At 38.6% G+C, this 25,527-nt stretch overlaps 1 protein-coding gene and 1 pseudogene across 3 annotated transcripts in view; one reads left to right on the forward strand and one right to left on the reverse strand.

Moving 5' to 3' along the window:
- MEI4 (meiotic double-stranded break formation protein 4) overlaps positions 1-25,527 on the forward strand; it is a 204,432-nt gene that overhangs the window by 18,701 nt on the left and 160,204 nt on the right. For all 3 annotated transcript variants that reach the window (XM_025444659.3, XM_049092266.1, XM_049092265.1), the window contains exon 2: positions 10,920-11,165. In XM_025444659.3, the coding sequence (XP_025300444.3) occupies positions 10,934-11,165 (232 nt within the window). In that variant the 5' untranslated portion in view covers positions 10,920-10,933. The remainder of the gene's footprint in view (positions 1-10,919; positions 11,166-25,527) is intronic.
- Positions 23,571-24,669, reverse strand: LOC112658459 (ATPase GET3-like; annotated as a pseudogene).

Genomic DNA, 25,527 nt, shown 5'->3' on the forward strand with positions numbered 1-25,527 from the left:
GGGTCTATAGAATGGCAATTACTTAGGCTTATGGTCAAGACCTTTGGGTCCCTTCAATTTGCTTACCCAAGAAAATTCTATGAGAAATATTAGGAGGCTTATCTTAAGATGATTCTGGGGATATAATGTATAGCATGGTGACTATAGTTAAAATCTCTGTATCATATATTTGAAAGTTGCTGAGAGACACGTAGGAAACACTTATTAAATGTTGGGTATTATCAGTTTTGGGGTTGGGAGGAATGAAGCTCTGGTTAAAGTAGGTTTTTACAAAGTTGCGCTTTACAGGATATGAAGCATCTCTCCTTGTCAGCAGTCTAGTCAGATATGTATTGTTCATATTCAAAGTAGAGTTTAGACCTTTTCATTTAACAGAGTATTAGGGTGCAGTTCCAGTATGGGTGGGCATCAACAGCCAAGGCACATGGGAATTTCAGGGGTGGCTGCATGATATATAGCAAAGAGTATGTGCCCTGATATTAGACTTGGGCTGTAGGATTAAGGATGAGTATAAAAATAACTTTTTGAATTTCAGTTTCCTAGTATGCTAAAATTGAAAAAAATACATGGTATAGAAGAGTGGAAGGTAGAAATACTTCACAATTTTATGGTGTAATAAACAATGAAACTGCCTAAAATATGAGCACTTTCCATTGTTTGTTTTATTCTTGTTTAGGGCTGACAGTCATAGCAGTTGGGAATGGACCATTCCTTAGAGAAGGTAATTAGAACCTTTTGAATGTGCTGTTATTTTCAGGGATAAGATATGGCAGTGGATCTTCAAGTGTAGTCCTCAGACCAGCAGCATCAGTATTACCTAGGAATATGTAAGAAGTGCAAATTAGAGCTAACTCTAGACCTGCTAATTTAGAAATTCTAGTGGTGGAACCTGGGAATCTGCGTTTAATGAGCCCTCCAGGTGATTTCAAGGCAGGTTCAAGTGTGAGACCCACTGAAATAGGATATAGGATAGAGGAGGAGGAAACACTCATTCTGGTTTTTTTTTTTTTTTTTTTTTTGGACTGCTTTTTATGCATTCATGAAGAGCCACGTTTCTGTGTGGATCATCTTTCTACCTATTGCTTTTTGTTGGCCGTCCAGTCTCTGAAATGTAGCAATAGCTACATGTGGTCAAAGTGGTTAGTTTTTTTACTTAACCTTTTGTCATGTTCTTCCTTTAAAGGATTTTTCTTGTCATTTACCATTAGGTGGTAGAAAAACATTGGGGCCACTGCACTTTGGATTGTTTTCTTTCATATATACACAAATCAGTAGCCAAAATTTTGAGGGAACCCCTCTTCAGATTTCCAGAACTCTTACTCTATATGATATAATAATACTCCACCCTGACCAATTCTTATATGTCTGACCTCTGAATTCCCATCTCAGACTTAGTTCACTGAGATAGGCAGGATCTGCCTGGGTTCCACCTCCTTGTATTGTGGCGTGCAAACTGCCTTCAGGCTCTCAGCTGGTGCAGTGTGGGACTCACCTTGTTCGTATGCCTTCTGATTATTATCCTGCACTGCTTTCTGTCCAATATTTGAAAACTGTTGATGGTGTATTTTTTATTTTGTGTTCTAGTTGTTTTATGGTAGAGTTTAAATCTGGTCCTTTTAAACTCCATCCCTGCTAGAAATTCCTTGTTTCATCAAGGTAAAATTAACATACAATGGAATGGAGAGTATTATGTGTACCATTGATGGCCCTGACAAATTAGCACACCTGTGTATCACACTCAGCCTCATATCAAGATATAAAGCTTTACCAGAACCCTGGAAAATCCCGTCAGCCTTCTTTCCAGCTAATCCCCTTGCCCTTCCCCAGTCTTCCCATAATGAAACATTATTCATATTTTGTCTGCCATCGATTAGTTCGTCCTAGAACTTCATGTAGATGGAAACTTCGAGTATGTACAATTTGTGTAAATCATTATTTACTCAGGATAATGCTTTAAGATTTATTTATAGTGTTAAATGTATCAGTAGTTCATTCCATTCTATTGTTAAATAGTATTTCATTGTATGGATATACCAAATTTGTTTATTCATCCTGTTATTGATGAACATATGGGCTAGTTCCAGTTTTTACCTATTGTGAATAAAGCTGCTATGAACATTCTTGTGTAAGTCTTTGTGACATATATTCTTATTTCTCTTGGGTAAGAGTGGTATTCATGGGCTATAGGGAGATGTATGTTCAACCTTCTAAGAAACCTTAGAGTGAAAGGTGAAACCTTTTCCAGAGATGGTTATGCCATTTTGCATTTCTACCAGCTATAATGAAAGTCCCAATTGCTTCACACACTTTTTACTTTTAGCTCTTCTTGTGGATGTAAAGTGGTGTCTTGCTATGATTTTGATTTCTGTTTTTCTTATTGGATAAGAATAATAATAGTGTTGAATACTTTTCTTTATGGTTATCAACTGTTTATCAAACTATTTAGTTTCTTTTATGACATATTTACGTCTTTTGACCATTTTTTAGTTGGATTGCCTCTTTTCTTAATAATCTATAGAAGTTCTATGTATAGTTGTATCCAAGTTCTTTGTCAGGTATAAATAGCGAATATTCCCTCCTAGTTTGTGGTTTTGCTTTTTGTTTTCTTAATGATGTTTTTTGATGACTAGCAGATTTAATTTTGATGAAGTCTGTCAATGTTTCTATACTGATTAGTGCTTTTTATGACTTTTCTAAATTGTCTTTTCTGCCCTAATTTACCGTTTTCTTCTGGTTTTAGTGTTTACATTTAAGGCTATGATTCAACTAATTGTGTGTGTGTGTGTGTGTGTGTGTGTGTGTGTAAGATCTGAACAGATGGCAATGTAATTTTTTCCATGTATTTAATTGTTCTGGCATTATATGTTAACCATACTTTAAACTTTACCAATTGCCAAGGTGCCCTTATTGAAAATGAATTGACTGTGTAAGTATGGATCTAGTGTAAGTACTAGGTCCATATTATTTTACTTTTTACCATATTTATTTTATTTCATTGATCTATTTGTCTGTCTTTATTCTAATGCTACCTGGTCTTGATTCCTTTGCCTGTATGTTAAGTGTTACAACAAAGCAGTTGTAACTTTTTCAGCTTTGTTCTTTTTCAAGCTATTCTACAATAAAATTTAGAAATAATTTATAAAGTTCTACAAGGAAGTTGATTGGAATTTTGGTTAGGATTGTGTATAGAGGTCAACTTGTGGAGAATTAAGATCTTAGTAATATCATCTCTTCCAGTCCATGAACACAGTATATATATATATGTCTAATTTACTTAGAGCTTTAGTTTTCTTGGACAGTGTTTAATAGATTTCAAGGTAGAAGTCTTTTGCATCTACCGTAAAATTTAATCCTAATTATTATTTTTAAAATTCTAACTTAAGTTGATTTTATGTTAACATATAATAGATTTCTGCATATTGATCTTGTGTCCTGAGACCTAACTAAAATCACGCAATTCTAGTAGTTATTTCTTTTAGGATTCCTGAGGGTTTTCTGTAGACATTCATGTTGTATGTTAATAATAGAATTTTACATTTTTCCTTCCAATATCCCTATATTTTTCGTTCTTTCTGTATTTCACTGTTATCTCTATTAAAGTATTTAGTAGAAATGAGAAGAGTGGCTATCTCTGCTGTGTTTTCAGTCTTAGAGGTAAAGCATACACTGTTTCATCATTAAGGGTAATGTTTCCTGTGGATTTTTATAGGTCTTTCTGGAATGGCCTGCAGCTTCTTCTGATATTCCTTAATTGGTTAGGGGTTGTCATAGTGGTACTCAGTGGGACGGGAGGTAGGTAACATGCATACGGTCGAATTGACAGGTTCTTTGTGGAGAAGAGCATTGTATTGGTACAGGATGCACATTCTGTGGTGCCTCTGTCTGATTCTGGAGGATACAATGCCATAGTACTAGGTTTGGAGTCTGGGCAGAAGCAGGTGGGAGCAGACTGTTGTAGTGAAAGCTTGAGGACCAGTTCTGAGTGATGGCTTACCTACAACAAAGACTATATTGCCTCTGTGTATTCGTTGTCTGGAACAAGGTGAGGGGCTGAGATTAAAGGGATAAAAATTCAGAGGACATCATGTGCTAGAAGATGTCAAGAATCAAAGTGCTCAATATTTGTGAAGTAGTCTTTCTCTTTTAGTAAGCTATTTTAGGCTAGTAAAAAGTATAATTCTGTTTTATTAAATGTAAATCTAAGTGGAATGTAAAAAATGTATTAGATTTATATGTAAAATGAAGCCGTATTAGAAGCCATGAAGCCTTGTCATTTGCTCTCTGAAATTCATGGTGGTCACCTTGGTGAGATTTAAATGAGAAATAGATGAGAAGATTTAGGGCACTTTTTCTGCCTTAAAGAAAATGTTTCTGTGGGGCTGCTCCTACTTTCTGGAGTTCATGTCTTAGGGGTACATAGAAGGGAAATAGAATAAGGTATTATGTAATAGTAGTTAGAAAGCAAATCTTCTATCCTAATGTGTCATTTACAAAATAGGACTTCTTTGAATAGGGCCATTTACTTTTTCCAGGGGACTCCACCTCACCACATCTCCTCCTTGGTCTTCTGTGCTCCTTGCACCTGGGGCCCTGGCTCAGCTAGTCTCCAGGAGCCAGCTGTTCTTCTCCCCTGGATCCACTGAACCTCTCTCAGTTTCCTCTTCTAGTTGTTTCTTTGGCTTCCAGTTTCATCCTATAGGCTTCCTCATTTTATGACACATAATTTTTCCATTTCCAGGGTGAAGCCTCATAAAAATTCCAAATTTGTGGAATTTCTGGATTTGAGTTCTGTAGATCATCAGATGTTTTCAAATATCCTGTGAGAACAAGATGTTTGTTTTTGTGATAAGGATTATGTCCATGTCAGTGTGTGAAATACCAGTGTAACTAGGAAACACCTAAAATTCTTCTGAATTATATTTTAAAGTATGTGTTAGTAGGAGATACCAGGTTCTTTTCCTTTCTCTGGATTTACACAGTGGAGGAAGATGATTGAGGATTGTGCTATATGTACACGACTTTGCATTTCTTAATCAGTGTACTTTTTTGCTGACTTCTAAAATGTGATGCACCCTTTCCACGTGAAATTCTGCAGCATTCCTTGCTAGAATCCAGAGAAAACCTTTCCTGTGACAAAAAAAAGAAGCACTGAGGTGTCGAAAGGGAAGGTGGGGATTTACATAAAAAGAAAACAGTTGTTAAGAGATTCTGTAAACAATTAAAATCTATGATTAATTAACTTTTTAGCATGAGGAAAATGATAGGTAGTTAGCCTGTTTTGATAGAAATGAAAAAAAAAAAAAAAGCAAGCATCCTTTTATCTTTACTAGCCTCTTGTCATGAAAAGATTCTCTTCGCTGGGAAGGCTTTTAAAGGCCCCTTAATAATTAAGTGGAAAGATTTGAAATCTTGAGTAACTCCTGATTCTTTTATGTAAAATTTCACATGATGTTAATCTGCTGAGCACTTCACAGTACAGTGTGTGCTGAAACTGTAACAATAATTAGAGAATTTTTTGGCTGGATCTAATCCAAAAATCAGATGTCAGACCTTGTCCAAACTTTACTGAAACTAATTATCCAAAAAGTCTTGTAAGTATCTCACTGTTCAGGCATTGCCAGAACTCTGCTGTACCCCAGAGTGGTATTTGATAAATGCATATTCTATCATCATAGTATGTAGGGACTTCATCCTATACTCATTTTGTCTTATCATATCATCTTAATGATTTAGAAAATGTTCTTCAGTTTCTTGCTTAATGAGCAAGACAAGTATTTCTTGTAGGGTTCACATGAGATCAAATCTGGCTTTTTCCCTTATAGCTTACCCTCTCCTATAAACCTGTATATGAACTAGATTTTATGTTTCTTTAATTTTCTTAAGAATTATTTTGGTGAAATTTTAAGGGTATACCATAGAAAGGTGTAAGTTTAGAGGGAGTAGATTCACTGGAAGTAGACAAGAAAGGATGTGTCACAGAGTTAAGAGAGACTGATGTAACCTTCAAGTTAACTATTTAAATTCCCCTCCTAATCCATTCTCCCTCTAGTGCCATGCTCCCTAGTATGTAATTGATAAAAACTTACTAATGAGAACCTGGGTAGCAACCTTCTGTGACTGCCTGACCTATATCAATATATTCATTCACTCACTCACTCACTCACTCACTCACTCACGCGCTCGTTGACGTATTTAGTTGCCAGTCATGGCATTGGGAATACAGTGGCTCATAGCTTCCTGGTTGCTCATATTGGACAGTTTTTAAAGTTTTTCAGCCACACCTTCAAAATCCACTGTGTCCTTTGCGTTAGTGGAAGGAACACACCAAACATATCTGAATAAAGGAGCATGCCTCTATTTGATGACATGAAAAGGCCTGAAGTCCATAGGCTTTGTGGAATTTGGGGAAAGCTGATCGAGGATGGAGATTAGAGAATTTAGGGGACAAAATTCTCATGCCATTGGGCCATCTGGGTGGCTCAGTGGTTGAGCGTCTGCCTTTGGTTCAGGTCATGATCCTGGAGTCCTGGGATTGAGTCCTGCATTGGGCTCCCCATAGGAAGCCTGCTTCTCCCTCTGCCTATGTCTGCCTTTCTCTGTGTGTCTCCCATGAATAAATAAAAATTAGGAAAAAAAGAATTCTCATTCCATTAACTGTGTTTCCTCAATTCTGTAGACACTCTTGACAGTTTCAAATTTCTGAGTATGTTGAATGTGCTATTATTTCATTCTTACCCCACACTTCTTCCAACCTGGAGTTGAACTGATGGTGTGTTTTACAGTTGAAGACCTTCTAGAATTGAGGACGTGAGTGCTACAGGCTGGAGCTTCTCATCACAACCATGAAATGACTTGAGGCTTCATTCAAAACTCATCTTCATTTTCCCTATAATTTGTAATTTGAAAAATATAGAATAGGGAAAATTTCTGTAGGATTAGTAGTAAGACAGTTTTTCCTATTGTATATAGCATGTTTTATAATGTTTATCATGGAAAACTTGAAATTCTAGAAAAGCATAAACAAGAAAATGAAATCAGACTTCTTCAACTCATAGTCAGTGTTTTGTTTGTATTTTGGTGAATAACCCTGGTCTTTCTCCTTCCCTCCTCCTTCCCTCTTTCTTTTCTTTCCCCCTTTCTTTTCCTCCCCGCTTTGTATCTCTAAATCTATCAATATATCAATCTCTGTTTATGGATCCTCCATTCCCCCAAATTTCCTAGTTTACTCTATATACTGTTTTATGACATCATGAGGGAAGTATTTTCCCATAGTTTTAAATATTAAAATTTTTTTTTCAATTTAATTGTATATTACGTTACAATTTAATGCATCTCTATTGTGAGATATTCAAGCTGGTGACAGATTTTGTTTTGTTTTGGTAATTACAAATAATCCTGTAAGATCATCTATGGGCATAGCATTTTGTATCTAGCCCTGGTCATGTTTTTAATATCTTAGAACTTGTATTGGTGGTCTAACGGGGGATAAGTATTTTGAAGGTGTTGGATACACATTAGGGAAATACTCTTCTGAATGGTTACCTAATTTAAATTTCTTATATAGGAATGATCTGGAGTTTTTAAGTTCATGGAATTTTAATCAGTGATCTTGGAGAGGAAAGAATTTAGAATTCAGGATTATAATTCAAAACAGTTTTGATAGTTTAGAGAATTGGTTAGTTGATACAAATTGAAATTCAATAGGGGAAAATTAGGTTAAGAAAAATAAGGTAGATAAAAATTGCCCAAATACTGTTTGTAGAGTATCTATTTCTTCATGCACTGCCTGAAGGAGAATACAGGGGTCATAAGGAATGTGACTAGATTTCTCTGTAGCCCAATGGGGACATTGGCTTGTTCCCAAATGTAAAGAAAAAGAAAGCTCATTTGAGCTAATGCTGTATTCTAAAAAGACTGTTAAAATTTTGTGTTTTCTACTGTTAAGAATTCAAAGACACTAAATACCTTCTTGGGGAACATTTAATGTTCATTTTAATTATTTATGTTAATTATTTGAGCATAAATTGAATTTTAAAAAGACTATCTGAAAGTTACTACCGATCTTTCCTCAATTAAGTAGAGAATATGTTTAGGAAGCTCTTATTTTTTTTCCATGAAATTTCAGGGGAAATAGAATTATCTTTACCTTGCAAATGGTACTTTGAGGATAGGAATGCTATTCTTAGATAAAAATGGCACGTGTTTATAAACACACAGATATACACACACACATACACACTCTAAAATACAAGGAAGCAGTTTAAAATGCCTGCTTCTGCTTGGTTAAGGTTATAGTTCTATATCTGTTTTGAGTGTAATTTATGTGGTCGAAGGCTGTACCAACATATGTATTAGCAATCATTTCTGTTCACTTGTGATACAGTTCTAATTATTGTTCAGACAAGGGACCTTGGGATAGTTATAATCCAGAAAGACTTTATATATAATTTGATCTCTTTTTTGTTGACTGACATTCAGAATGATTTTAAGACCCTAAACAAATCATATGCGATGACTTAAAAATCAGAACATTTAATTAATCAGCTTGCTTAAATCAATTAATTAAATATCTTTGCAAGATGACAGGGAGTTTGCTCTGTTTCTGTTATCCAGAGAATTTTGTCCTCTTATGCTAATAACTAGAGTTTTTTTCTTTTTAGTTTTTAGCCTAGATTTCTACCATTGACAATTGAAAGTCAGATCCTTTTCTAACCAAACCACTTTAAATTCACTACTTATTATTTTCATTATTGTTATTATTGTTATTTTTAGTGCTGATCCATTTAATGGTAGGCTTACTTCTCTATCAAGAGGGTCATCTGTGCTCTGTGCTCTCTGCACATAGGTGCTTTCCTAAAGTATTGAGAGGCAGAGAGTCTTGGCTCCATCACTGACAAGCAGATGAGGGATGAACCAGACAAGTGACACGGTTGCTGTGAAAGCCAAAATAAGTGCAGCTATAATTTTAATTAGTTTGTTCCTCTTAACATCATCTAGTCCTGGGTATCCTATACAGCTGTAAAAGCCTAAAAGTGTAGCAGCCATACTTTGCTTTTGGAAATCTCTTCTCTTTTTTTTTTTTTTTTTAAGACTTTTTTATTTATTCATGAGAGACATACAGAGAGAGGCAGAGACATAGGCAGAGGGAGAAGCAGGCTCCTTAAGGAGGGCTTGTTGCGGGACTTGATCCCAGGACCTGGGCATCACAACTTGACCCAAAGGCAGACATTCAACCACTGAGCCACCCAGGTGTCTTTGGAAATCTATTCTTGATGAATATTTTTCTAATTATAATTTGGTATATATTCATTGCCAAAAATTAGGAAAATTTAGAGAAGTATCTGTAAGAAAATAAAAATCACCAATAATTATGTAGTAGAGATAGATCCTATTTACATTTTTGTATATCCCAATTTTTACATAATTGGGATCCTACTATACATATAATTTTTTGTCCTCACTGTTTTTCCACTCAGCATATCATTAGTACTTTCTCATACTAATAAAAAATATCTCTGAAAAACCCTATTTTAATAGATAATATTCATTTGAGTGGTCATACCATTATTTACTTAACTGTTTGGTTGTTGGTCCTAGTTTTCAATTATAAATTATTTTGTGATGAACATTTCATACATGTTTTTGAGTTGACCTCTGATTATAATAAGACAGTATTATGCTTCTTCTTAGGTTGTGTATTTTCAGTGCTAAACTATAGAATATCAGATAGGTACACAGTTCTATAGGTGGTAATAAATCTGAAAATATTTAATATGGTGGTATATGAACTGTTCTTTGAAGAATGCGCAGCCAGGGTTTTGTCAGCTATGAGAACCATGGTATTACAATGGGGAAAAATTCAGGAGCAGAGATGTGGATGGGAATGTGCTTAGGCAGTGTGCATCTGCTTGTATGAGCATGATTTAACCACAGTGGAAGGAAAGGTTTGAGTAATTAAAGAAAATAAAGTTTGAAATGTGGAGTAAAGATTTGAATTTGTTAGAATAGATGTGGCAACCAAAGGTCCTAAATTTTCTGGGACCATTGTACTATTCATTACCAATTTTTATGTAGCACATTTTATGTGCAAAGCTCCCCCTTGTGGAGGCCCACATGGGGTTTATACTTCAGTATGAGCCATAGTATTCATTCAGTGAATGCAGTGGTCTGTCATGTGTTCACAAATACATTTCTAGAGCAAGACTGGGATGCAGTGCTGGTTTGGAAAGTCTGCTCGTGGTGGCAATTGGAAATCTTTGGAGGTGCAGAATCAAGGCACAGCCACAATTTAAATGATGCAAATATTTTAAAGATTGTTCTCAGTATAGCTTGGAGGGGCCTGGTTAAAGGCAGGAATAGTAGCAAATAGGTCATGGTTCATGAAGGAATGCAGGACTGAGAAGCAGGGAGTATAAGACTTTAGCAAAATGGGTTGGAGGAGAAGGGTTTACATTTAAATGATTGAGTCTAGTGGTTCTGAATACAGAGTTGACTCCCTTCAAAATGTAAAAGCCTCAGTGCCCTTCCCAGATTTGCTGGATCTGAATTTTGGGGAGATGGGACCAGATATATACATATGTATTTATTTTAAAAGCTTCCTTAGAGACTCTGATATGTGCCTCTGGTTAGAAAACACTAAATGAATTAATGTGTGTTTTTTTCCACCCCAAGAATTTGTCAAATTGTCTGAACCGACTATTTTCAATTTAGTACACTTAATATGCATGTGCATGCATTTTTGTTTTGCATATTTTTTCATACTCTCTAGTTCCTGAGAAATTTTTTTTCCGTTATTTGGTGTCAAGTTGTATTACAAACTTATTAATTAGTGTTACTCTGCAAAATCAATTTTGAGCAAGTGAAATGCACTGCAAAAATTAAAAGAAATTTCTACAGCCTTTTTTCTTACTAACTGATAGGGACAAAAGCCAGGATGGATGATCAAACATGGTATTTGAGAACATCAAAGCTGGCTCTGGCCTTGGCAATTATCCGCTCAACACCAGCAGACACAAGCAGCAGAGAATACACAGAGCACCTTGCGAAGGTGGTGTCTGAGCAGGAGTCAACGTGGAGATCAAAAGTCCAGGTCTTGGAAGCTGAAGTTCTGCAATTACGCCACAAACTTCTTCTAAGCAGAATGTGTGCAGAAGTGTTTAAGAGTGGTGAGTATATATATGTATATATAAAATAAAACAAGAGTGGTGAGTATATGAAAATGTCTTTGGCAATATATTATTCTGGGTTTTTTGTTGACTTTTTTTTTTTTAAGATTTATTTATCCATTTGAGGGAGGGACAGAGGGAGAGGGAAAACATCTCAAGCCGACTCCACACTGAATGTGGAGCCCAGTGGGGGGCTGGATCTCATGACGCTGAGATCATGAGCTGGGCTGAAATTAAGAATTGGTAGCCCAACTGACTGACCACTCAGGTGCCCTTTTATTGTTTACTTCTTAAATTTAATTTTTAAAAGATTGAATATAGATGACACACCGTGTTACATTAGTATTAGGTATACAGTTTAGTGATTTATATGTTATGCTGTATTAACCAAAAGCATGGCGACCATTTGTCCCATTATGTTGCTATTACAATATCATTGACTGTATTCCTTATGCTGTGCCTTTTTATTCCCAGGGCTTAATCTTTCTATAACTGGAGGACTGTATCTCCCTCTTCCCTACACCCATTTCGCCTAGTCCCCCAGCCTCTTTCCCCTCCTCACAACTTCCTCCCCCTGGGAACCATCAGTTTGTTGTCTATATTTATGAGTCTGATTCTGCTTTTTGTTGGTTTATTCTTTTTCTTTAGATTCTGTTTGTGATTGGAGTCATAAGGTATTTATCTTTCTCAGTCTGATTTATTTCACTTAGTGTAATACCCTCTAGGTCCTTTCATGTTGCCTAAAATGGCATGATCTTATCCTTTTATATGGCCGTGTAATAGTCCAGAGTGTGTGTATGTGTGTGTGTGTGTATGTGCATGTAACATTTTCCTTATCCATTCATCTATTGATGGACACTAAGGTTACTCCCATGTCTTGACTATTTTAAGTAAAGCTGCACTAACATATGGGCGCATGTATCTTTTCTTGTTTGGATTTTAGTTTTCTCTGGGTAAATATACAATAGTGGAGTTACTAAATCATATGATATTTCTACTTTTAATTTTTTGAGGAACCTCCATACTGTTTTTCACAGTGGTTATACCAATTCTGTTTTTGATTTTTAAGATTTATTTATTTACTTATTTATTTATTCATGACAGACACACAGAGAGAGAGGCAGAGACACAGGCAGTGGGAGAAGCAGGCTCCATGTAGGGAGCCTGACGTGGGACTCGATCCCGGGTCTCCAGGATCACACCCCGGGCTGAAGACGGCACTAAACTGCTGGGCCACCAGGGCTGCCTACCAATTCTGTTTTTATTTCATCTTCACAATTATTTAGAAATTGTTTAGTTTCTTAAACCTAGACTTCTTCTTTTTGCCCTATAAAGATTTTTTTACCTATAGTCATTCATTAAAAGTTTATTGTTACTACCCAATGAATGAGGCTACATTGGATGCTGAGATGAAGTTGAAGAATGAAAATATCTAGATGTGAAGACAATAATGTTTTAAGCTTACTGGATACAATTTAAAATCTCATTACTGAACCTTATTATTTTACTATGTATGTTATGTTGAGTTTATATTAAATAATTCATCTAGCAGTCATATATCAAGTACCAGCTATGGACCAGATATGCAGTGGGTGATGGGACCCCAAAAAACACATAAGAGGATGTGCTGTCCTTGCCCTTAAGTACCTACCATTTAGCAGGGAAGATAGATCTATAAATAATTAACCCAGCAAGATAAATGCTTTAATAAAGATATTGACAAAACAAAGAGCAAGAAGGCATTCATTCTGCCTGGTTTTTGAAAAGACTTCTCAGGTCTGGTCCTCAAGGATCTATCTACTAGTTAGTGGTCACAGAGCATGCAGCAAGAGGCAGGAACATGACCAAAGGCAGAGCAGTAAAGAATACATGTTCCATTTAGGATACTGCTAGCATTACTTTGCATAAGTGGCCAGAACACCATGAGGGAGAACAAAGAGAAGTGAATTGGGACCAGATTCAGAAGGGCCTTGAATGTCAACCTAAGGACCATTTTAGTTTATTTCGTATCAGTAAGTTGATGGTACACATTTTATTGTCTCCCTAGGACCTTTGTGAGAGTGAAAATAGGGAACTATAAGTGATTATACTAGGACAACAGGCGGAAACCAGGACTCACTTGAGCATGCTGGAACATGTGGTCACTCCATTCATCAGCAATCAGATAACTTTTTTTTTTTTTTTAATTTATGATAGTCACAGAGAGAGAGAGAGAGGTAGAGACATAGGCAGAGGGAGAAGCAGGCTCCATGCACCGCGAGCCCGACGTGGGATTCGATCCCGGGTCTCCAGGATCGCGCCCTGGGCCAAAGGCAGGCGCTAAACCGCTGCGCCACCCAGGGATCCCTAACTTTTTTGATGCAGAGGATTGACCCTCATATTGGGATTGGGGAATAATTCTGGTGATTTTTCAAGAATGTAAACCAGATCATGTGACTCCTTTGCTGAAAACCCTTCCCTGGTTTCCAGTTATGTTTCACATTAGATTCAGGCTTGTGCTCATGGCCTGTGATGCTGTGGATGATTTCACCTAAATTTACCTCTCCCACTTTGTCTCATATGACTTCCCCATTATTTACTCTGCCCCAGCCACCATGGGCTTCATTCTAGCCTTAGACCTTTGTTATGTTCTTCTCTTTGAATGTCTTTGTGGCTGGCTTCTTTCCTACCTAGAGATCTTATTCTAAATGATACCCCTCAATGACCACTGTATATACATAGCACTCTCCACTAGTTTTTCTTTACCCAAACATCCCCTGTAGATTATTTGTTTGTTTATATAATTGCTACCTTATCTCCTGAGCTAGAGTTTAAGTTCACTGAGGAGTGGGTTTTGATTTGCTTAGCACTCTCTACTCAGTGCCCACCCCAAAGCCTCACACACAGCAGGTGCTCAATAAATATTTGTCACATGGAAGTGGGGCAGAGAGGATGTTTCTGACCATAGCAGTGATTGGAGACAAGGAGACCAGTTTTAAATATACTTACCAAATCCCATATGAAGAATGATGGATTGAAATCGATCTATGATAGAGAGAACTAAAAGGAGGTCAGACATATATACATGATTTTTAGAATAGGCCTTCAGATATTTGTGAATGGTTTCAGAGAATGATTAAGGGACATAGAGGCATTTGGGATAATGAGGTCTCCAATCTCAGTTTACTGAATTTATTGCAATGCTTTGAATCTGGATAGTGAACACTGAAATAAATTTATAGGATGAAAAGTTCAGGTTAGTCTAAGTGTAGGCCATTCCCTCAATATACAAGGATTACATAGAAAGAAGGTAGAGGGATGGTCCTTAAAGTCAAAAGGTATGTGTAGGCTGTAAGTAGATATATAGACTTAGGATCCACTGACATTTAATTCATAGTTGAAGTTCTAGCTATAGATGAGACTCACGGGGAGAATGGAGCCAGGGGTAGGAGCATTGGGGATCCCAACATCCCAGAGGTGGCAGAGGAAAAGGAGCCACAGAAGGAATATTATTATCACATTAGGAGTATGCAGGTGTGGTACACAGATGATTGCTGTGGTAATAGGGTACTCACTAACTTTAATTTTGGGTATTATTGGGAAAAATCAGCTAATCTAATACCCAGATATTACTAAAATCTCATTATTATGTGAACAAAAATGGTGTTACACAATTCGTAGCCACATTTTGGTCTCTCTAGAGTTTTTCTAGGTAATGGGCTCTTTTTATTCAGTGAATGCAAATGCAATCAGTAATTTTTAATTATTTTATGTGCAGTTATATGATTAATATAATGCCCATACACGTAATACTTTCCAGTGATTTTAAACAGACTTTTATAAACATCTTTGTGATATCAGAACTGTTGTTTACTGTCAAGGGTCTGTTTATACCCCTGCTCTAGTGGTATGGATGATTGGTTAGGAACATGAACATGCCTGACAGTGAGAGCCTAGGTGAGAACTCGTTCTCACACTGAAAACTTGCACTTACAGTGCCTGTGAGAGAAATTTTCAAATACCCTACAATTGAAATCAGTTTTACTTGCAGCAGGAGCTATAGGTAAAGAGTTTCTGTGCAGATGTTTGTAAGTTTCTTGTCTCTCCATCTGTTAACTTAAACTTGAAAAATGAGGAATAAATAGATTAAAATAAATAGAGTCACTATTAACGGGGAAGGAACAAAACCTGACAAAGCGGAAGATATTAGATTGAGAAAGAAATAAAGAAGGAACACAGTCATTATTCAAAGATACGTAATTTGAAAGACTGATGTGGCTTACTCTAAGAAAACTCCATACCTGAGAATCAAAACTATATTATAGATATATTTATATGATTGATTATTTTTGTCTGGAATTTTCAGAGTTGCTTTGCATATGCAACCTTTCTCAAGTGTTTAGACCCTCAGTAAATGTTGAATGGAATGCTTCTTCACAGATTGAGAGGGTGGAGAACTTAATTTACAGCATCAACTATCCATTGAAGTAACTGAGCAACCCAGAATTCAATAAAGCAGAGCTGAAATGGCAAAGTAAACAAATAAAAAATTATGATGTAGTGTATATATAGCATTTCAGGAACTCAGCTATTTCTCTATTCTGATTTATTCTACATCTTCTTAGAAATATATTTCTTTATTGCATTTATTTAAGGACTAGACTATACACGGAAAGGATAAATATAACGTGCTCTTAGAATTATGCCACATTGTAATTTTACTTACGTGCTCCTTAGTAATGGGAGAAAGGATCAAGGAAGCCCAGACAATCCAGTGACACATTTCTCAAAATCGTTTTGGGTGATGCATGGCAGGCACGGTTAGTTGTCTACTCAATATCTAGCTTCCTACTTCCTTTCTAAAGCACTGCAATTTTATTTTGGCAGAGATGTGCTTATTCCCAGTGGGTTAATCCATGAAAGGCTCAGTTTTGTTTTGCCAATATTGTTCTAAGGTTGGGCAGGGGCCAATGAAAGGTAAAAAGCAATCTTCTGAGCCTTTGATAAAGATTTGCCTCTTTGTATAAAGAGATTTGGGCTCATGAAAGGGAGCAATTAAATTTTTTTTTTTAACCTCAGCTACTTGTTTCCTGCATGCAGCACTGCCAATTGAAAATAGAATGCCTGGATCTGGGGTAGTCAGTTTGCAACTGTGAGACAATATTGACAAATTAATGCCAGCATGCTAAGGATAGTGAAATAGCTGGATGAAAAGAACGTGGGTCCTTCTCGATATTGCTGAGCAATCAGAGCAATGCTGGGATTATTTTATTAGGAAAGTTTAAAAAGATGAGGGTGTAAGCCACTGTAATCCATGTGTTCCCTTCCTTGTATCTGAGCACATCCTAATTTGTGGAGGTGGGGGAAGGGGTAGGGGTCATGAATCGTTTAGAACCGCACTATACTTTTTCTTTTGCCAAGAGTCTTCTTGATCTATAGGGGAGAAAATGAGTGAGAAAAACTATGTTCTTCAATCTAGAACAGCTTCCTGTTAAAGGCAGCCTCATAATATTGGCAAGAGTTTCATCTGTGTCTGAGAAGGTAAGCAAGGGAGATCCAGAGCATCGAGATTGGCCAGGAAGAGGTTATTGGCCGTTCTTAAATGTTGACTAGGGGTTGAACGAGACATGGTGTTGAGAGCAGGGCCTTGTTAGTGGGTATAATGGTACAGAACTTCAGTGAGCAGATTTAGGATTAAAACTTGAGTGTGTGTATGTGTGTGAGAAAGTAGGGCAGGCAGGGGGAATCTGGACAGTTACAATTATAACAGTAATTTGGCATTCACAGGAAGGAGGTATATAGATGAAGTGTCAGGTCTGTGCTTTTTCTCCTACAATTTTATGTATTCAGTGTCTTCATAAATGATAGACTACTAGGTAAGCAACTGGCTAGAGTGAAAAGAAAGAGAAAATGAAACCAAAATAGTTTAATGATTTCCATGTTTATTTAGTAAATGTTCATCGAATACAGGGCTAATTGTGCAGTGCTTGGGGATGGGTGGTGGTGGTGTGCACAGCAGCACAATTATTTTCAGCTGGACTTAGCTCTTCTACGTTTTAGGTCCTGGGAAACAACTGACTGACCACATGGCTTTAGGAGCTTCCCTCCCCTCTAGCTGACAGTGCTTAAGTTTATCCACCTCCTTGCCTGTTGTCCCTTTTACTGCCTTATACTCTCAGGATCAAATCCTTAGCATTTGCCTGCCCTAGTCCCTACTTCTCATGTGTGAATCTGGATTCAGGGAAATGCTTTTAGCCAGATCAGTGTTAACAGGGGTCAGAAGGGGCTGGCAATCCTGGTTGCCCGTGTACACCCTGCCAGATCCAGCATGGAGCTCATCTTTGTCTCCCGACTAGTACTTTTCTGGTCCAGGCCCACTCAGCCTCTGTCCCACCCCACCCTGTCCCAAACCACATACTGAGGAGACATCACAAATAACTGACCTCTAGTCATAGTTTTGGAGCTCAGCGTTTATATGTTGGGGCCTTCATTGTTCTACAGGTGCTGAAAGAACATGGGAAATGAATGCACAAGCATTTCCTGTCTTAGTTTTTACATAAGCTTTTATAACATAAATTGTCAAATAAGATGAGGATTTCCTTAAAATTGCAGTTGATTTAAAACATACATGCATAATGTACATAAACATCAGGAAATATACTGTTAAATTAATATGGATTCTAATGAAAGGTTTCAAATTTAAAGGGCAGCCCGGGTGGCTCAGTGGTTTAGCACTGTCTTCAGCCAAGGGCCTGATCCTGGAGACCTGGGATCGAGTCCCATGTCAGGCTCTGTGCACGGAGTCTGCTTCTCCCTCTGCACCCCCCCCCCCTTCTGTGTGTGTCTCTCATGAATAAATAAATAAAATCTTAAAAAAATAATAAAATAAATTTTAAAATATAATTACATATAAGGTATGCTTTACTTGTTATATATAAAATTGAATTAATCTTTTGATATGAGAGACCATTAACATACAAATAAATGAAAGTTAAGTAGTTAAAAAAGCTCAGAATCTTAAATGGCTTTGATAGTGACAAGGCAACTGTTTAGAAATGTAGACATCTCAGTTATCATAAGATGAGCTGGCTCTGGTAGGAAGGGTGGGTAAGATAGGGAGTGGGAAGGGCCACACATGTACCAGCTAGGTCCTAGGCCTGAAAGAGGCAAGCTTCAGAGGTTGGACTCAGGTGAGGGCAGAGTTCCCACAGTGTGCAGTGTTCCAGATGGACTTTGTCAGCCCTGCCACATCTCTTCCTGGCACCCCACTCTGAGTCCCACTGTGTGATACAACCATCTTTTTCTCCTAAGCTGGCTTCCCAGAAGGTATCTTGAATGTCCAGGTAATCTAATTAGGGTGCCTCTACTTCTTATGTATCTGTGGATTCTTCAAACTTCTGTCCATTCCACCACAACTCCCTTGGTCCTTCCTGATTTATCTCAATTAGACTCCGTATTTACAGTTGCAGCCTAGACACTTTCAAATCTCTGTTGCAGCCCAGACTCAAGTCTTCTCATTTCTTTTAGGATAAATAAAAAACTCTTAAAATAAGCTACGAACTTCTCCACGATTTGATGCTTGCTCCCTTCTCGAGCCCACCCTGTCATCACTATGTCCTCCACATTTTGCACTGCAACACATGAAATGTCTTTCACTTATTGAATCTACCTTGTTCTCTTCCAGCTCTAGGCTTTTACACCTGTTGCTTCTCTCTGTAGGAGATAGTCTCCCAACCCCCTTTGTCTGGTTGTGCACTATTCTTTTTTTTCTGACAGTTTTAATACCCTTTCTGCCTTTGCTGACTGCCTTCTTAGACAAGATTAGATTCTCCTGCTGCGGGAACCATACTATTCTGTATTTTTCACAGCATTTGTGAGCCAAATTATAATTGTTTAAGCAGTCTGTCTTCCCTGTAGGATCTAAACTCCATGCTTGCAGGAGTGTGCTTTTCCTCATCACTGCTCTCTTTCTATGTTAGCACAGTGCCTGGCATGGGGTGGCAGGGTGCTTGGGGTTATTTGTTGAATGAATAAGTTTAGACATGGTTTATCTGAGTGTTAATACCTGGAACAAAGGGGCCTGGCTGATCTGTCATTTCTGGGGATCTACAAAACCTCTACAGTGCTGGGAGGAGGATCAGGAGGGCAAGACCAAAGCATACTAGGGAAGGAGATACTCACTAAGGTGGGATGAGTATCAAGGCTCCTACCTTTGAGAGCCATGTATTCATACTGTAGTTTAGTCGGAATCGAATAAATGAAGAAATGAAGAGTGACAATTTTGGGTTCCCACCTATGGAACAAAAGCTAAAACTATTCTAAGTTCCTTTGCATTCCAGGATCTTTTCTCAATGTAATTTTTTTAATAGTTTAACATGTAGTAAAGTTTAATCTGTTCAATGTACTTAGGATTATATTTATTTTTTGCAGGTTTTGTCTACATTTTTAAATGCCCTGCTGTTTGTATGTATTTGATTTTTTAGATTCTGTTAGAAATCTAAAGGTCCCATTGAGGATTTTGAATTTGATATTTGAATCCTAAACATCTTAAAATTTTTTTTTTTTTTTTTTTTTTTTTTTTTTAAGAATACAGTATGGAGTAGAATCCAGTCAGATAGCTGTGGTCTTTAGTTTAGACAGGGAAAATTAATGGAGTAATATCAATTCCATTATCAAAGCAAGAAGGAAATCAGATAAATAAACAGGAGTAGGCTTGAGATCCTGCAATACTGATAAGCTCCCAGGTGATGTTGATACTGTTGGTCTGAGGACCATAGTTTGAGTAGCAAAGACTGTGAACTCTCTTGGGGTGGAGTTTGTTTGTGAGGGAAAGAGATAGGGTGGTAGTTGAGGAGGAGGCAAGGTGGAGAGAAAGTGTTTTTGTTGTTAAGATGGAAGAGATGTCCGCACACTGGTACTTTGGTAGGAAGGAATCAGCAGAGAGAGGAAAGTGAAAGAATTGAATGGGAGAGGATACTAACAGACCAGAGGGGCTTGGGACCTGAAACCCAAAAGAAATACAGAGCACAAGTGGTGGGCCTGGCCCTGGACCTCAAGCCGGGGCTGATATGTCTTGTTTTGAGACTCTTTTGAAGGTAGGAGTAGGTGCCTCTTTATTCGTGCTCCTGCTGAGTTCATCCCTGGCAGCTGTCCTTCAGAGTTCACTTTTGTTCCCTTCTCCTCCTCCAGTGTCCCTTATTCTTAAATCTATTGTTTTGTTGTTGTTTTTAGCTGCTTTTTGATTTTCATTCTGGCATTTCTTTGCGTGCTGCTTCAACTCTTATCTGAGCCATCCCCACCCCCTGCCTAGGTTGTAGAAAAAGAAATGAGGAAAGCAGAGTTAAGTAACTTGCCAGAGGTTAAAAGAGGAGGACGTGGAGTGGAATTCTTGTAAAATCCTAGAACTCTCTAGTACTTTAAGGTGCTTTCTTAAACCAGTGGTTCTCAAAGTGTGATCCCCAGACCAGCATCATCATCATCAGGTGAGACCTTGTTAAAAATACAGATTCTCAGAGCACACAATCAGAAACTCTGGGGGGTGGGGGGTGGGGTGAGGATCCCCGGGTGGCTCAGCAGTTGAGTGCCTGCCTTCGGGCCGTGATCCTGGAGTCCCAGGATGGAGTCCCACATCAGGCTCCCTGCATGGAGCCTGCTTCTCCCTCTGCCGAGAATCTCCTGAGAGATTGTGTCTCCTGAGAATCACTGGTTGAAACAAATTAAAGTGAACTATATATTTAGAGAACATAGAAAGACTTCTCCAGAAAATGAGTTGATAAAGACCTATCCCCTATCCAAACTATTTGAGTGACAAATCAAGAGGGATCTGTAGGCCAGCCTCTGCAAGATTTCATAATACCAATGGATAATATTTGACCCTGGTTGCCAAAAAATTGAGAAAGTGTTCATTTAGAGCCTAATAGAGCTGAGGCAGAGAGTAGAAATTAGAGAAAAGGTGTAAACAAAAAATAGTAACATTAACATCATCCTAACAACTATGTTTCATACCATTCAATGAAGGGTGTATATAAATATAATAGGATTCCAAGGAATGTGTACGGTTGATTTTTGTTCTAGGAAAACTTCTCTTCCCTCTTTGTCCCCCTTCCCCTCTCTCCCTCCATCCTTACTTCCCACATCCCTTCCTAATACACACTGATATGCTCTGTTACAGAGGAGCCTGGATATATATTTCCTAGTATATAAGATGTGCAGTGATATAAGACAGCCCCTCCCCTTTCTGCAGAAGAAACATCCTTTTGAATATCTATTTCAAGTACTTTTAAAGACATCTTGTAGGGGAAATTTTGGGAATTAGAAATGCAAGAGGTTGTATCCTAAAAATCAGTAGAAAACCTTAAATTCTGATTAAACTATATTATTTTACCAATCCTTAAAAAGTACATAAAGTAACATAGCTAAAAAGAAATATATTGCTGTAAATGAATGGTAGCATGCTGTAGGCAATAAGACAAAACACATTTACTCATAAAGTTTTGTATCATGCCCATGGAACTATAAACACACGTACTTGCATTATATTCTGGGTCCTACCGAGAACTAAATAGCTAACTTCGGTACAAAATGAATTTGAATGAATTCCTAAATTGACTGTGAACATGAAGCAAATGTCTCAGTGAAAGTGGCAGAAAACCAGCAGCAAAGTGCAGTGCCTGGGAGTATGTGTAGGGGAGGTGCCATGCACTTGGGACCCCCTTGGCTCTTCTGTGATTTCTGTAGTAGCACTCATTACAAGGAGGGGCAACATTACTCTTATCTCATACTTCAGGGAAATGGTGGTCTTTTCATTCAAGTTTCCTGTTTTGGAAACCTCATTTATGTGAATATTAAAGTTTAAATTGCTTGTTAGCATTTCTTTGAATGTGAGAAAATGCATCAGAGAGTGCTCAGCTTAGGGTATGTGTGCTGTGAGGGAGACACAGGTTGTGAGCTGTTCTCAGCCTTCAGCGAGTCCATTGTTTCACATCAATTATTTTATAGTCAGTGTGTGATGATTTTTCTTGTTTTCCATCTCTCTCATTTCTCTCAAAGTCAGAAATGTTGCCTGTGTATCTTTAATACATCCAGACCATGTTTGCCAAGTTTTATGCTTGAAATAAACAAGGCAAAGATTGTGTCCAGAGAAAGATGGTTCTTAATGCTTGTATAAGCCTCGCTATAAAAATTCCTCATTACTCTTTTGATTAGTAAGTCACGTGAAAAACAAAGGCTGTGTTGCTTTTGTGCCCTCCCTTGGTGCTTGATTCAGTGAGATCTTTTACACAGTTTTTCAAAGTTGTTTCTGGGCTTGATAAGGCTAAGTTGTTTCTGGGCTTGTTTCTGATGAGGCTTATAAATATTTGTAGCAGAAACAATTTTCATGAGCTAAGGCAGGCTTTTCTATGTAAAATGCAATGTAAGACATGTGAAATGTCAACATTTTATATCAGTTTGACAAATAATCACATGGTAAGGAAGTAACTGATAAAAATTGAACAATGCTTCTGATCCTTCTAAATATTTTTTACTGTATTTAAAGTTTTTCAAATTCATCAGTAAAGCAGATCATGTAGAATTTGGGCATCTTTCCTCCCTCTCATCATTATTCTAATAACAGATTCCTTTTCCCATGGAATTTAGTGTCATTTATCCATTCTTTCTGTAAAATGGTATTTTGAAGAAAATAACCTTATTTTTCAACCCAGGTCATACAAATTAGATGGCATTTCTTATATTTTAATACTTAATTTTGCTAATAATTGTGCCTTTAATAACTCCAAAGTTATTTCCACCTGTGTATTTTATGAAGTGTTTATCCTCATCTGATTATTTTTTAGCCTATGAACCGCAAGGTATCTCATCATATCTGTAATTTCCAAGCAGGAGTTAGTCCAAAGTAGGCCAAGTCCATGCTGGTGGGCTGCTTTGTGTGGCGGTGCAGCTCTCTGATGTCTGATGGGGCGAGTGATACAGCAGGAGCTGGACCCAGAGAACTGTATGCCTCAGTGATCTGTACTTTTCCAGTTCCTCTGAAATTTTTCTTTAAAGAAGTGCCTTGACTATGCACAGGCATCTATGATTATGAACACACTGATAATAAACTTAGCCGCTCAATTACCTTTTTAACAGCAAATCCCATATAAATCTAGGCCTTTTGTACCTGTAGGTCCATGTGATAAAGAAAAGTATTAACCAGAGTTGAACTTTTAATTTAAAACTTTATTTTTGTTTTTAAAATGTCTTTTGTGTGTGTGTGTGTGGTTTAAGATCATTTTATTGGGGGGCGAGAGGCAGGGAGAGGTGGGGGGCAGCTACAGCCCCCCCAGCCCCAACAGGGGGAACAGACCTCCTCCCCACCCCCTGCCCTGCACGTGTCTCCCCCTATACTATGGGGGGACTTTGTGCAAACTCTGCCCCGGGGGTGGGGGAGGGCGGAGGGTGGGTGTGAAATGGCAGCGACTGGGGCTGGCAGCAGTGCTACTGGGCACTGGGCGGCTTGTAGGGCTCCAAGAGGAGGGCAGAGAAGGTGTTGACCTTGTCCGCCCCCCCGCACCTCGTGGGGCAGCAGGGGCAGCTTCATAATGTGGAAGTCTTCGTACAGGTCCTCCATCTGGTCCAGGTACTTGGCCTGAATCTTGTGGTGGGCCTCACACATCTTGCAGGGCTTCTTGGGGTCAGGGAAGACAAGATGGTTGATGATGATGTTGTGGGCATCGATCTAATATTTGGTTAGCTCCTGGATCAGCCGCTCTGTCTCGTACAGGGACAGGAACTCAGCAATGCACATGCAGATGAAAATGGTCTTCTCAGGGTCCTTGAACTGTTCACTGACGGAGCGGATGACAGGCAGTATCTCCTCCAGCTTGGAAGCTAGTTGGTCTGTGTTCATGTCCCCCAGGCCCAGCATGTTGCACATCTGGGAGATGAAGGGGCTGATCTGGTTCTTGATCTGCATGAGGTGGTCTAGGCCCCGCTCCATGATGGTGGGGAAGTTGAGCAGCCTCAGCGTGTGGCCTGTGGGCGCCGTGTCAAACACCACTACCGAGAAGTTTATGCCCTTCACCAGCCTCATGACCTCTGCATAGCTCATGGCCTCATCAATGCCGGGGAAGGTGCTCATGGCCTCCTGCATCATCTTCTTGCCCATGCTTAGCATGTTGTCCTCTTCAAAGAACTCGTCGGGCAGTTCAGCCACACCAAGGCTGGGGTCAATCTCCATGGCGAAGAGGTTGTCATAGCCTTTGACCTTGGTAGGCACCTTGGAGAACTTCTGGTCAAATGCATCAGAGATGTTGTGGGCTGGGTCAGTGGAGATGATCAGAACACTCTCCCACCCCTTGGATAGCTGGACGACTAGGCTGCAGCTGCAGGTGGTCTTGCCGATGCCACCCTTGCCCCCGACGAAGATCCACTTAAGGCTGCGCTGCTCGATGATGTTGCTAAGCATGGGCTCCAGCGGCTCCACATCAGGTGCATCCTCGAACTCCTCTGCCTCAACACCCCACCCGGCCACTCCTGCCGCCATCTTGGAACCCTTAAAATGTCTTTCTGAAAGGCTTTGCCTCCTTAGTGTTGGTAGACATAGGCTAGAGTTCTAGGCAGTGGCCCTGAACCCTAACCATACACTAGAATCACCTGGGGGGCTCTTAAAAATCCCAATGCCCGGGTTTCCCCCTAGGCCAATTATATCAGAATCTCTGGGGGCTGGACTAAAGCATCAGTATTCTTAGACTGTCTCTAGGTTATTCTAAAGTATAGCCAGGATTGAGAACCACTGGTTTAAGGCAAACATTTATATTCTGTATTTAATTCACATGCCCTTATTACCAGTTTTCATTGTTAATCCCACCTAGTTTTAATTCCCTTATTTTACTAGGGTTTTCTCTGTAGTATGCTGCAATCCTTTATTAGAAAGAGTAGAAGACCTTGGTTTTGGCCCTTTGAGGGGAAACATCTGACTAATTTCCTATAGTGTCCTTTAACGTGAGATTTGAGAGCATAGATGGCTGGTGCTGGTGAGAGGGGATGGGGGTCTGTGGACACCTGGGGGAAGGGTCTTTCTTTAGTTGTCTTTGGACATGTTTGGATGTGCTAGTGGCATGGATGGGTTTGGAACTTAGTTGTTATGCTATAAACCTTGTGGTAACATGGTTGTAATTCATGATTCTGATTTTAATACTGTTAACAATTTTACCAAGATTCTCAGCTATTGGGGCATCTGGTTGGCTCAGTGGTTTAGCATCTGCCTTTGGCTCAGGTCTGAGATCCTGGGGTCCTGGGATCAAGTCCTGGATCAGGGGCTCCCCTGCAGGGAGTCTGCTTCTCCTTCTGCCTATGTCTCTGTCTCTCTCTCTCTGTGTCTCTCATGAATAAATAAATAAAATTT

This window comes from Canis lupus, chromosome 12 (assembly GCF_003254725.2).
Source record: "Canis lupus dingo isolate Sandy chromosome 12, ASM325472v2, whole genome shotgun sequence".
NCBI classification, from domain to species: domain Eukaryota; kingdom Metazoa; phylum Chordata; class Mammalia; order Carnivora; family Canidae; genus Canis; species Canis lupus.